The sequence below is a fragment of the Anomalospiza imberbis genome, chromosome 23, assembly GCF_031753505.1.
Source record: "Anomalospiza imberbis isolate Cuckoo-Finch-1a 21T00152 chromosome 23, ASM3175350v1, whole genome shotgun sequence".
NCBI classification, from domain to species: Eukaryota; Metazoa; Chordata; class Aves; order Passeriformes; family Viduidae; genus Anomalospiza; species Anomalospiza imberbis.
This window is the reverse complement of record NC_089703.1, coordinates 4,813,641-4,826,566: the sequence shown is the minus strand read 5'-3', so window position 1 is coordinate 4,826,566 and position 12,926 is coordinate 4,813,641. Positions and strand designations below refer to the sequence as shown.

The following is a 12,926-nucleotide window of genomic DNA, read 5'->3' as shown; positions in this document are numbered from 1 at the left end:
AAAGCCTTGCTATGCTGGGACTCAGAGGGCTTCTCCTTGTTTTCAGGGTGTCCTGTGTCATTTTTAAAATGTGCTTTTGTGAGTGGATTCCAAACTGGATCATCCCAAAGGTTGTTCTGGAATGCTGAGCATCTTCTCTGGTTCTCTCACCAAACTCCACTGCCTCAAGAGAGGAAAAGTCTCTTCCTGGCAAACCAGCGACTTCCTTTGGACTGCACCCCCTTAATTAACTCTTTTTCTTTTCCCACACCTGGACTTTAAATATCTGAGGGGTTTTATTTTGAAGGATTCCTCTTTTTCACAGCAGCCAAATTGTATCTCACCTTCAGCCACAAAGATGTGGCCAGTGAGTTTCTCAGGCTGTGCTCAGATAAATGAAAGTAGCGCATTGGGTAAAGTGATTTTTAAAATAGAACCTCACAGCTCTGTGACCTAATTTGAGAGTTTATTGAAAGGATTGTAATTAAAAATTATCCTGCATGAAAGGATGAAACAGATGATGTGAAAATGGAGCTGTTGAGGACCTTGTCATTAAAATCAGTGCAGTTTGGAGGAGTTCCCTTCTTTGATTACTTGAGCTGTGGTACCAGAGCTGTGTTTTCCAGAATATTTGTACTCCTGAACCTTTTACTCATGGACCACTCTGAGCAGTGTCCTTGGAGGTTCTGCCAGACAGCACCTTTAGAAAATGGCTGAGAGCTGATTTTATTCTTGTCATAAGTCTCTTCATCAATTATATCTATCCCCTAACTTTCTCCTTCCTGTTTCTTGTTTGGAGTTGTGCCCTGCAAACCCTTTTCCTCTCTCCCTCCACTCCATAGCTGCCATCTGGCCCCAGCTGACCCCTTTCCTGTCCCGTTCTCCCGCAGATTCCCGATGCCCTGGGCACTGAGAAGTTCTGTGCTGATGCCGGCCAGGGCGGGGCTGGGAACTGGCTGAAGTACATCCGAGTGTCCTGCTCCTGCGACGAGCAGAACCTGGCTGTGTGCCACATCAACGAGCAGGTAACCCCCCGGGGGCTGCTGGGCTCCCCTCGCACCCAGCACGGGCTGGGGGGCTCGGCCAAGGCTGCTGGGCAGTGGCAGCATCCAGGGGAGGTGACCAAGGGATGGATCAGCCCTGGGATGAGCTAAAACCTCCAGATTTATGGTCCTGTCCCTGACTCGTGATCCAGCCCCTGACTCAGGATCCTGTCCCTAATTCAGGATTTTGTCCCTGACTCAGGATCCTGTTCCTGGCTCAGGAGCCAGTCCCTGACTCAGGATCCAGACCCTCACTCAGGATCCAGTCCCTGACTCATGATCCTGTCCCTGATTTGTGATCCTCTCCCTGACTCAGGATCCTGTCCCTGATTCATGATCCAGTCCCTGATTTGTGATCCTGTCCCTGACTCATAACCCAGACCCTAATTCAGGATCGTCTCCCTGACTCGTGATTCTGTCCCTGACTCTGCTGGTGATGGAGAAAATCCTGTGAAACCCAGGTGATGGCACCAAACCCCTCTGGGACAGCTGGAAACCAGCACTGGGAATGGGAACCATGGAAATTGTGGCCAGGGAGGGTGGGGAGGGTGATCCTGGGCTGGGAATTCAGTTGCTGTCAATTTTTAAGAGAAAAGTGAGAGTGGGAGATGGTTTGGGGTGTGCTGAGGAGAAAGTTGAAAGCTCCTAGGCAGGTGACAGCAGTGCTGGTAAGGCAGTCCCTGGTGGGGGTTTATATGGGATTAATAGGATTTTGATGATGTTTGCAAGGTTCTGTGAGGCTTAAACCCAAGAATGGATTGAAGATGAGCAATTCACATTGCGAGCTTCACAAACCTGCAATCGAGTACAACTCAAATAGAAGTTACTGCTCAGACCTAACCTAAATGAGAAATATTGTCTGAGTCAGCAGGCAGGAGGCAGATTTGGGGCTGTGAGGGGCGTTTTGGGATGTTTCCAAAACATGTTTTGGGATGTTCTTTCATCAAACCCAGTGAATTAATAATTCCTAAGTGGCCAAGGTGCCTTTTGGATACAACAGAAGAGCATTTGAACTCTTGGAGACTCAAATTAAAATTTCTGTGCCGCAAATTGAAGATTTTCATCCTGGTCCTAGGAAAACTGTCCTTGGAAACACTGGACTGCCAAGTCCCACAGCAAGAGTGTCACACAGTGTCAAAGATTAGAAGATTAGAGAGTTAGAAGAGCTGGAGGGAGAGTTGGAGAGTTAGAGAGTTGTCAAAGATTAGAAGTTAGAAGAGTTGCATGATACAAAATGCTTTCAGACTTCTTTAGTTTTGGTTTAGCTGGTGTCACTGGGAGTTGTGTGCCAATAAAAGAGGGATGCTGCAGGTTCTTCCTGAGCCTGAGCAGCTGAAGCTGAGCTGAGCTCTCACACCCAGGTGTGCTCCTGGCCAGGGCCACCCTGGGCTTTAAAAATCAATCTCCTCATTTTCCTGCTGGGATAAATGTGGAAAATCTGTGTCAACTTCCAGCTTTGTTCCCTGTGCACCAAACCCCTCAGCTGCTCATTTTAGGGGAGATTCTGCTGGGGGCTGGTGCTGGGGGAATCCTGCAGGTCGGAGGGGAAGGATCCAAGCAAGGAGAGATCCCCAAAGGGAGAGGTCTCAGGAGACATTCCAAACCTTTCCCAGAGTAAATCCCAAAGCCATTTTCAGAGTGACCAATCTATGTTGATTCCTACCTCCTGCTGTCTCCTGGTGCTAATTTCATTTATTTCACCAGAGGACACATTTTTCCTACCTCAAAACAGGACAAAAGTTGGATCTTTCCCTGTCAGACAGCAGGAAAAGGTTTGGGGTTGTTTGTAAGCACCCACAGAAAATTAAAAATTTTTATAGCTCCCAAATGGAGCAGCACTGTGGTGATAAGGGCCGGGACAAGATTTTCATCAAGATATTTTGTTTTCAGGAAAAAAAAAAAAAGCATTTTCACATGGGGAGATGGTTCTTTGAGTGTGTGTGCATCCCCTTCTGTTCTTCTTTAGTCCTGTAACTCGGGAACAGTCCCAGGAATGCACAGAGAATTTTCCTGGATTCTTAGTGAAGTAATTGACAGCAAGATCTGGACCACTCAATTACAGCCCCACTCATCCCCCATCAACAGATTATAATATATTTAAATTTATTTATTTCTCTATTTAGGAGGAGATTAATTGAGATGTTTCATTCATGATTTTTCAATTACAAAGCCAATTTTCACATGTAGAATATCTTTAGCCAGTTTTCTTTATATTTATTCATGCTGGAGAGGTATTTGAAAAGAAGATCCTTGATTGTTGGAGATAATTGTGATTCTGGAGGAAGACTGGAAAAAATGGTAGATAAATGATATCTTTTTCTAAAAGGGAAATGTTTCATTTTTGCTGTTGCTACTCCTGCCTCAAAAAGGAAAATATTTGAGCAGTTCAAGAGTCTGAAATACTAAACAGAATCTACATAATAATATATTTATAATATATCGTAATTATATTCATGGCCAGCTCGTGGCCATGGATATAATTGCTATATAATGATCATAATCAGGGTGACAGCTGCTGCTTTTAGAAGGGGTGAAGATATTGGGGGGAAGAAGGAGTAACAGGAGACAGAAAAAAAAATCAGGCCTATGTTCAATCAGCCAGTGTGAGGTGTGTGTGCAATGCAGAGATTTTGGGTGTATTTTATAGAGGTTTGGTAACGCTGGTCAGGATTCCCAATATATCACAAAGAACTTTAAAAAGAGGAAATCAGAAGCAATGTGGCTGAGTAGAAACAAAGGAGAGGCAATTCCAAAGGAGGAAAACACAGCAACAAAAGCAAAATGTGCAGCCCTGTCCTGGCTGGACATTCACGAGGCCAAATTTTCCCTGTCCAGAGCTGAACACACGGACAGGAGAGGTCTGGGGGAGCAGGAGGGACAAATCCTCACTGGGCTGCCCGTGAAGTGAATTATTGGTGAGACAAGGACACAAAGAGCCGTTTTTCAGGCTGGTTTTGAGTTTTTGAGCCCCTCTGCTGCCGCTGATGTGTTTGTGGGTGGGTTTTTGATTTTAGGTGAACACAGCAGCTGCCTTCTCCCCTTTTAATTACTCTTTTCCCCCTGGAGTACAAACGTGTGGAAGCTCAGATAAATCCCTGCAGCAGGGAAATGGGGCTGGTTCTTAGGAAGGGCCCTAATTAATGTGGTAATTCTGGGATGGACTTTTCCCTCTCACCGTGCTCCATCTCCATCCCTTGCTGTGACTCTGGGAATGGTTAAAGCTCATTCCCAGGCTCTGTCTGCTCCAGAACTCTTTTTCTCTGTGGGAAGATGAGATGGTGCTGGGCTCTGAGTGAGACAAACCCCAGAGTGTGATTGTTGTGGTTCTGCAGGGCCGATATTTCAGTGATTGTACCAAATTGTTCTGTTTTAGCAGCAAAATTAGACAGCCAGAGTTGCCCCAAGTTCACATCCACAGCAGATCCCTGTATCAACCCAGGCTGGAACAGGATTCCTCTGGGTTATTTCTATTTTCCCTTTTTGTTTGTTTGTTTGGGTTGTTGTTGGTTTGTTTTTTTTGGGGGGGGTGTTGGGTTTCTTGAGGTTTGTTTGTTTGTTTGTTTGTTTCCCCTTTCCTTTTTTTTTTCTTTCTTCAACACCCCGTGCCCAGAATAATTTTGATAAAAATCAAGAAAAGGAGTATTCTCAGTACCACCAAACCCTACTTATCCTGTTAACTATTTAGTGTCAAACAAAGCTGGTAATTTGGAGAGCTGCCCATGCTGTGGTGGGAAACACGAAATGATCAAGTGTGGAACTTTTCCATAAACAAACAGAATTGATTTGTGAATGTAAATCTTCTGCTGGATTAGTAAATCTGAGCTTTTTCAGTGCATGACAAATAAAAAAGGCTTTGATGAGCCCAGACCATCAGCAGTATGACTGAAAGATGAAGTTAATTACCATAATGAAATGTTTGACGAAATTAATGTGACTCCAGCAGAATCCAACTTTTCCCTGATCATTAAAGGAGCCTGTCCTATTTTCTGGAAGGAGATGTTTTGAAATACAAGGAGCTACTTTATCTGAGAACAAACAGGAGAGGAAAAGGAGCTAAAGAGTGGGACCAGGGCACTGTCAGCCCTTGGCAGGGGCATTCTGAAGGATTTCTCCCCAGTAAAACTTGCAACTATCTCTGAACCTGATGGACCTTTTAGACCATGGCTGGTGTTTTAGTGCTGGCTTGCGTTGCCAGCTGCATGTCTGTTAATAGTTATTTTATTTTATTTTATTTTATTTTATTTCATTTCATTTCATTTCATTTCATTTCATTTCATTTCATTTTTTTTTCTCTTAGCTTGGCCCATCCCGAGTTCTGTTTTTCCAAGTCAGTCCTGAGCTCTGGGCTCACTCCTAGGCTGCCTTTTGGGGTTTTTTTTCAGGCACTTTTCCCCTTAAGTTCACTGTGGTTTGGTCCTGGGAAAAGCTTTTTTTTGTAAAACAAGCAGGGAGAAGCACTGAAGTGCAAGTGAAAAAGATAACGAGAAAAAGGAAAATTTTAGACGACTTTTTATTTCGCAGTGGAATCCCCAGAAATGAACTCCCCGGGCTGGGTGGAGCAGGGGTCTCTCAGCACTGTTCTCACCTGTGCACAGGTGTGTGTCCTGTGGCAGCCTGGTGCTGCTCGGGGTTTCCACCTGAGGTTTTGGAGCTGTACAGGCCCAGGGAGGTGCCCAGACCCTGCCCACAGCACTAGGTCCGATTTTCGGACTCTCAGCTGGATGAGGACAGATGTGCCTGCATGGGAGAGCTGTTTGCAAAGCGGTGGAAAACAGGATTCTGGCAAGGATTGCAAGGATTCTGGCAGCACAGGGATGGCTGGCTGGGCAGCTGGGGATATTTTTGTCAGCAGTGGGATTTCATTTCCCATCTCAAATCTTTTGTGACCATCCCTGCTTTGAAACTCCCAGAGAGAGATGCCCGGGCAGTGCTGTGTGCCGGAGCTCAGAGCTCAGGCACCGATGAGTTCGCAGCGGGGCTGCGGGGAGGTGTCGGCTGTGCTGAGCCCGGCAGGGAGGGAGGGAGGCCGGGCCAGCAACCGGCCGGTGAGGACCGGGATGCACCGGAGCTCCCGGTTAGGGCTGTACCGAGTGCTCGGCAAGGGATGTACCGGAGCTCCCGGTTAGGGCTGTACCGAGTGCTCGGCAAGGGATGTACTGGAGCTCCCGAAAAGGGCTGTACCGAGTGCTCGGCAAAGGATGTACCGGAGCTCCCGGTTAGGGCTGTACCGAGTGCTCGGCAAGGGATGTACCGGAGCTCCCGAAAAGGGCTGTACCGAGTGCTCGGCAAAGGATGTACCCCCGGTAAGGGCTGTGTCAGAGCACTCGGTTAGGGCTGTACCGGAGCTCAGTGAGGGCTGTATCCCCGGTATAAAGGCTGTTTCAGAGCACTCTGTTCGAGCTCTACGGGATGCTCAGTAAGGGCTGTACCCTTGGTAAGAGCTGTGTTACAGCACTCGGTTAGAGCTCTACGGGATGCTCACTGAGGGCTGTACCACCGGTAAGGGCAGAGTCACAGCACTCGGTACCAGAGCTCCTGGTTAGGGCTGTACCGGGTACTCAGTGAGGGCTGTCCCGGGTACTCAGTGAGGGCTGTACCCCCGGTAAGGGCTGTTTCACAGCACTCGGTTAGGGCTGTACCGGAGCTCCCGGTTAGGGCTGTACAGGGTGTTCAGCTAGGGCTGTACCGGCTGCTCAGTAAAGGCTGTATCAGAGCACTCGGTTAGGGCTCTACGGGATGCTCAGTGAGGGCTGTACCCTCGGTAAGGGCTGTGTCACAGCACTCGGTACCGGAGCTCGCGGTAAGGGCCGCCCCGCAGCCCGCGGGCACCGCAACTCCCCGTTCATGGGGGCGGCTGTGGCTCCGTCTGCCCCGGCCTTGGAGCTGCTGCACAGACACGGCCCGGCTGCCCTTCTTCCCTTCCCTCCCCTCCCGTTCCCTCCTCTTCCCTTCCCTGCCCTCCCCCCGATCGGCCCGGCCGCCGGCACCGGAGGAGCGCAGCGGCCGCGGGACAGGAGCGAGCAGGTCAGGGGAACCCGGCCCGGCCCGGCCCGGCCCGCTCCGTTCGCATTGCCCGGGACCGGCTCCGAGGCACCGGCGGGGTCCCCGCGGCGGCGGCGGGGCCGGTGGCGGGCGGCGTCTGCCACCTGCTGGGGCGGGCAGGGGCCGCGCTCCGGGCCCCGATCCCTGTCCCGGTCCCGATCCCAATCCCGATCCCGATCCCAATCCTGATCCCGATCCCGATCCCGATCCAAATCTTGATCCCAGTCCTGATCCCGATCCCGATCCCGATCCCGATCCAAATCTTGATCCCAATCCTGATCCCGGTCCCGATCCTAATCCCGATCCCAATCCTGATCCCGATCCCGATCCAAATCTTGATCCCAGTCCTGATCCCGATCCCGATCCAAATCTTGATCTCAATCCTGATCCCGGTCCCGATCCCAATCCTGATCCCGATCCAAATCTTGATCTCAATCCTGATCCCGGTCCCGATCCCAATCCTGATCCCGATCCAAATCTTGATCCCAGACCTGATCCCGGTCCCGATCCTGATCCCGATCCCAATCCTGATCCCGATCCAAATCTTGATCCCAGACCTGATCCCGGTCCCGATCCCAATCCCCATCCCCATGCTGCTCCCGGTCCCGGCAGCTGCAGGAGCGCGCTCCATCGGTAACTTTTCCTCGGTGTGTCCCGGGGAGAGGGGGGAGCCCCGGTACGGCTGCTGAGAGTCCTCTCCCCTCGCCGCTGGAGCGGGGTCGGGATCGGGAGGCGCCGGCAGCGGCGGGGGCGACAGAGCGAGTTAATTATCCCGAGAGATGGGGATCGTAATTATCCCGAAGGATGGGGAACGGCTCCACTCGTGGAGCTGCGGGCGCTCCTGTGTAACCAGTGCGGGGACCGGGAAGCAGTGCGGGGTGCGGGGCGGATCGCGGGCCGTCCTGGTGCTCGGTGGAGCGCGGGTGATCGGCCGGGAGCTTCCCGACCTCAGTGTGGAGGAAGAGTTCTGAGCGGCAGCCGCACCCCACGGTCCCCGCCGCACCGCGTGGTGCCTCTGAGGGTGATGTCCCCTCTCCCTGCAGCTCTGGGGGTAATGTCCCCTCTCCCTGCAGCTCTGGGAGGAATTTCCCCTGTTGCTGCAGCTCTGAGGGTGATGTCGCCTGTCCCTGCAGCTCTGGGAGAGATGCCTCCTCTCTCTGCAGCTCTGGGAGCGGTGTCCCCTGTCCCTGCAGCTCTGGGAGCGGTCCCTGCATCCTCCCCTGTCCCTGCAGCCGCCCGTCCCTGGAATCGCATCCCTGTCCCTGCGATCACATCTCCCCGCAGCCGCAGCTCCAGGATGGGGAGGACAGTTTTGGGTGCATCCCGGGCAGCCGCTGCTCCCGCCGGACCGGGGCCACACATCTGCCAAAGCCTCGTGTTCCGTGCCAGGGAAGGAGGGAAAGGGACTCTGGGAAGAGAAATGCATGGTGGTGACAAAATTAATGCAAGCCAGGCAGGAATTTAGGAGCTGTGTGTGTTCTTTCCCCATAAACACAGGCTGGCAGAGGCAGAGTGGCAGCAAATTTCAGGATTTGTTCTGCGTGAAATGCAGTTTTTACCCTGAAAAAGAATTTCTTGAATTGCTGTTAAATGCAGTGCTAAGAAAACCTGGAAGTTAGTAACAGTTACCAGGTGAATTCTCAGGGTATTGTGTTAGGACACGGTCCAGTGTACACCAAAAATTTGGAAAACATCTGGAGGACACTGAATCTCCTCAGGACAAAAGACACGGAGCTCCTGGAGCAGGTGCAGGGGAGGGAATGAGGCTCAGGTGTGACCCAGCTGTCCCTGGACCCACTGCCTGGTGTCTGTGGGACAGTGAAGATGAGGTGTGTGGGCTCTGCCCCTGTCTGAACCCTGTTTCTGTTTTGGGGTTTTCTCCTGGTGCAGTGACAAAGGTCCAGGAGGTGAACAGAGATGTGCTCAGGACATTGTGGAAGGTCCAGGATCTCAGACAGGAGCTCAGAATATGGGCAAACTGCTCACCTGGAGTGGTTCATGTCTGTGTTTAGGGGTGAGGTCTAGGCTGTTTTTATTTTATTTTATTTTATTTTATTTTATTTTATTTTATTTTATTTTATTATTTCATTTCATTTCATTTCATTTCATTTCATTTCATTTCATTTCTTTTTTTCTCTTAGCTTGGCCCATCCCAAGTTCTGTTTTTCCAAGTCAGTCCTGAGCTCTTGGCTCACTCCTAGGCTGCCTTTTGGGATTTTTTCAGGCACTTTCCCCCTTAAGTTCACTGTGGTTTGGTCCTGGGAAAAGCTTTTTTTGTAGAACAAGCAGGAAGGAGCAGTGAAGTGCAAATGAAAAAGACAATGAGAAAAAGGAAAATTTTAGGTGATTTTTTTATTTCACAGTGGAATCCCCAGAAATGAGCTCAGACAGGAGCTCAGAATGTGGGCAAACTGCTCACCTGGAGTGGTTCTTGTCTGTGTTTAGGGGTCAGGTCTAGGCTGTTGGGGAGAATAATCAACAAAATAATTCTGTGGAGATGTGATCATTCAGCTCTAACCACGAGGCAAATTCTGGCTCAGAGAGCAGAGCCTGAAATGTGGCAATTTCATCAGTTTCATCTTCCCTTCCCTGTGACAAACACACTGAGCTCATGGGAGGACAGGGAATAAAAGGGAAGATTTGTTGTCATTTGAGAGAGAGAGGCTGTTGCCCAGAATAATTTTTTATTGTCCAAACCCTGTGAAACTCTGACACCCAAAGAGTCAAATAAAGGCAGGAAAATGAGCTCTGAGCAGCAATTATCCCAAATCAAGGGACAGCCACCCCTATTAGCCAAAGTAATTTGAATTATTGGTTAAAATATAAACCACAAGCCTTTGCATATTTACCCTGTCTGTTCTGTTTGTGATTCCCAGGTCTATTATAAAGTTATTAAAGAGATTGAGCCGGGGGAAGAGCTCCTGGTGTGTCTGAAGGAAGGAGGTTATTCCCTCGGGAACATGGCACCCAGCATGGAAGGTAAGGCCTCCCCAGGAGCTTCTGCTCCTCTCTGCAGCTCCCCTGGCACCCTCAGCCAGGGCAGGGCTGGGGCAAAGGCTGAGCCAGGACCTGCCCCTTCTGTCACTGTCTGGATTTTGTGCTCATTTTCACTCTTTGCCTGGTGAGAGAGGCTCAGTCCACAATACTGAGTTTTTATCAGTCTCAAGCAACTTCATTTCCTTCTCTTTGTGTGTTTGGGTATGATCAGAGGTGCCTTTTCCATTCCCAGGGCCACCAGGTGCCTTTGGGTGTAATAAAAATGGCCAAACCATCCCAAGGCATGGTAAACACCAGCCTACAGAGATTTAGGGAATCTGGAAGAGAGGGGTCCAGGCAGGGGGTGGAGGAGTCATCATTAAAATTATTATTGCTGGGATAAAGACACCTCATCTTTCTCTGCAGCAGCTGTGAGCAGGTAGCAGGACACACACATGGAGTGTTCTGGAAATCTAAGAGTGCTCCCAGCACTGATTTTCCTCTCTTAGGTTGCTTTTTGCCCACATTCATCCAAGACTCTGACACTACAGATGCTGTGCAAGGAAGTGACCTCTGAGGAAAACTGGGAAGGATGTGCCCAACATCATTATTCCATGATTTATTTCTATAAATATTCTATAAATAATTTCTATAAATACTGGCAAATTCTCATTTAGGTGTTTTTAAACTAGTGGTTTTAGACTAGTAGCTGGAAATAATGCTCTATAAAATTAATTTACGAAATTGGAGTTCTCTCTGGGTATCCCACAATATATTTATTTTATTTTATTTTATTTTATTTTAATTTACCGGTACATAAGTATAATTTCTCATGCAAATCTGCAGTAAAATCCTGCACAATCAGTTTCCAGTATTTCTGGAAAATGGGATAGTTTGAGGATTTGTGCTGCTGGAAGTTCGTTTGCTGAAGGGCTGGGGGTGATGTGTGGTATTTGTTGCCTCACTCATATCAAGTTTGGGACTATTTTTTCACTGCTCTCTCCCCCAAAAAAGTTAATGATTTTCTCAAGACCAACACACAGAGATGAATAATTTCTGCACTTGTTTTTTTTTTTTTTTTTTTTTTATGTCAAGGAGAAATCTGAATGAAAACTCACCGCTGTTCTGCATTTCAGTTTCTAACAGGCTTTTATGTGAACAAGCAAAAAGTGCTCCTTGTTTTCCATCTCTGTCATTATGGAACATTTATCTGGATCTTCCTGGTAACGTCTAGTGCTTTTGCTGCATAATTGCTGTCAAATTATGCCAGGCCAACATTAAATATTTGACTCCTTAATACTTTTTTACTTTCAGCAGGGCTATCTTCCTGCTGCCTTGCACCCCCAGCTCACTTTGGAATTAACAGGAGAGAAAATGCAAAATCGTTCCACACAAAGATAATTATCATAAAAATCTTTCCTCCCAACCCCAGCCAAACACAGCAGACCCCTTATCACTGCAGGAATTTTGAGTAGGGCACTTGAACTCCTTTGAGATTCGAGTCTGGTAGATTAGCATGTAGATGCCACATAATTGTGTTCCCCTTGGTTTCTCTGAAAGCTATTAGGCACTGATTTATTTTTCTGTTACATTCCTGCTTTGTCCTGAGTGTTACTGATGGAACTTCAGATAGGCACATATAACCATAGATTTGACAAACACGGCACAGAGAACAGGCAGCAATTTCGGTGTGACTGGGGTTGTTCTTTTCTTTGCAGCCCCTTCTCCCTGTCACACAGTTACCTTTGTGAAGGGCAGTATTTTCATTTGAGATGCTTAAAAAAAGGGGGGAAACTTTAATGAGAACTTGCTTTGAAGGGCGACCTTTTTATTTTTGGTACTTACAGGCAGGAAAAAAAGGAACAGTTGAATGAACCTGGAGCCTACAAAGTGGGTGTCTGACAGAGACACAAAATCAACACCAGGTCTCAGCTCAGCCCTGAGCCTCCGTGCTGGTTTAGGTTTCGGTTTTGCAGGGGATGGTCTGGTCCTAAGCCAGGGTCAGGTCCTTCCCCTGCAGGGTGTTTGTTGAGGAGTCTGGTCTGGGATCTGCTGGGGCTCAGAGCTGGAATACCAGAGGAATGGGGGTTGGATATGGATCAGTTATCATGGAATGATTTGGGCTGGAAGGGAGCTGAAGGATGATCTTATCCCACCCCCCTGCCATGGCAGGGACACCTTCCACTGTCCCAGGCTGCTCCAATCCCTCTCCAACCTGGCCTTGGACACTTCCAGGGATCCAGGGGCAGCCACAGCTGCTCTCCCAGGGCCTCCCCACCCTCAGCTGCTCTCCCACCTGATCTGGTTTTCCTCTCTTTAGCCTTTCTGAGCATCAAAACAGGATTTACAGCCAGTGGCAACATGAATAACACATGGCTACAAGGCTTTTAATCATATTTTTGTCAGCTCTCTAAGCCTCCTTTCAATACAAATTTCTTTTTCCAAACCCAGATACTCTGAAGCACAGGAATTGATTTTCCTCTCCTCCATCTTTCCACCTGCTGTGTTTGTTGTCCTCTTGGATCGTGTGTGATTTGGGTGAGATATGGCAAAGGACCAGGAGAATTAGAAGCTAAATCTCATTCCTAAAATATTCTTGAGGCAATTAAGATATTTCACCTCCTTCTCTGCTCTCTAAGCTCACAGAAAGGACAAAAATGTGTCATTGTCATTGGTAAGAGCAGGCAGGGCAGTGTCAGGGTGTGCTGTGGGAGGGGAGGCAGTTATCCAGCTTTAGCCAGGTATGGAGGAAATTACTCTCCATGGCTGCTTTTCCAAACCCAGAGAGGATTTCTGCTTCCTACAGGAGAGTTTGGGTGAAATAAGCTGCAATTAATCATGTAAATCTCAAACTGGAGCAGGAAGAATTCCACCTGGATTGGTGGA

At 48.6% G+C, this 12,926-nt stretch overlaps 1 protein-coding gene across 4 annotated transcripts in view; it reads left to right on the top strand.

The window, feature by feature from the left end:
* The window catches only part of PRDM16 (PR/SET domain 16), a 298,478-nt gene that overhangs the window by 250,173 nt on the left and 35,379 nt on the right, over window positions 1-12,926 (top strand). For all 4 annotated transcript variants that reach the window (XM_068171625.1, XM_068171626.1, XM_068171624.1 and 1 more), the window contains 2 exons: window positions 870-1,004; window positions 9,941-10,043. In XM_068171625.1, the coding sequence (XP_068027726.1) occupies window positions 870-1,004; window positions 9,941-10,043 (238 nt within the window). The remainder of the gene's footprint in view (window positions 1-869; window positions 1,005-9,940; window positions 10,044-12,926) is intronic.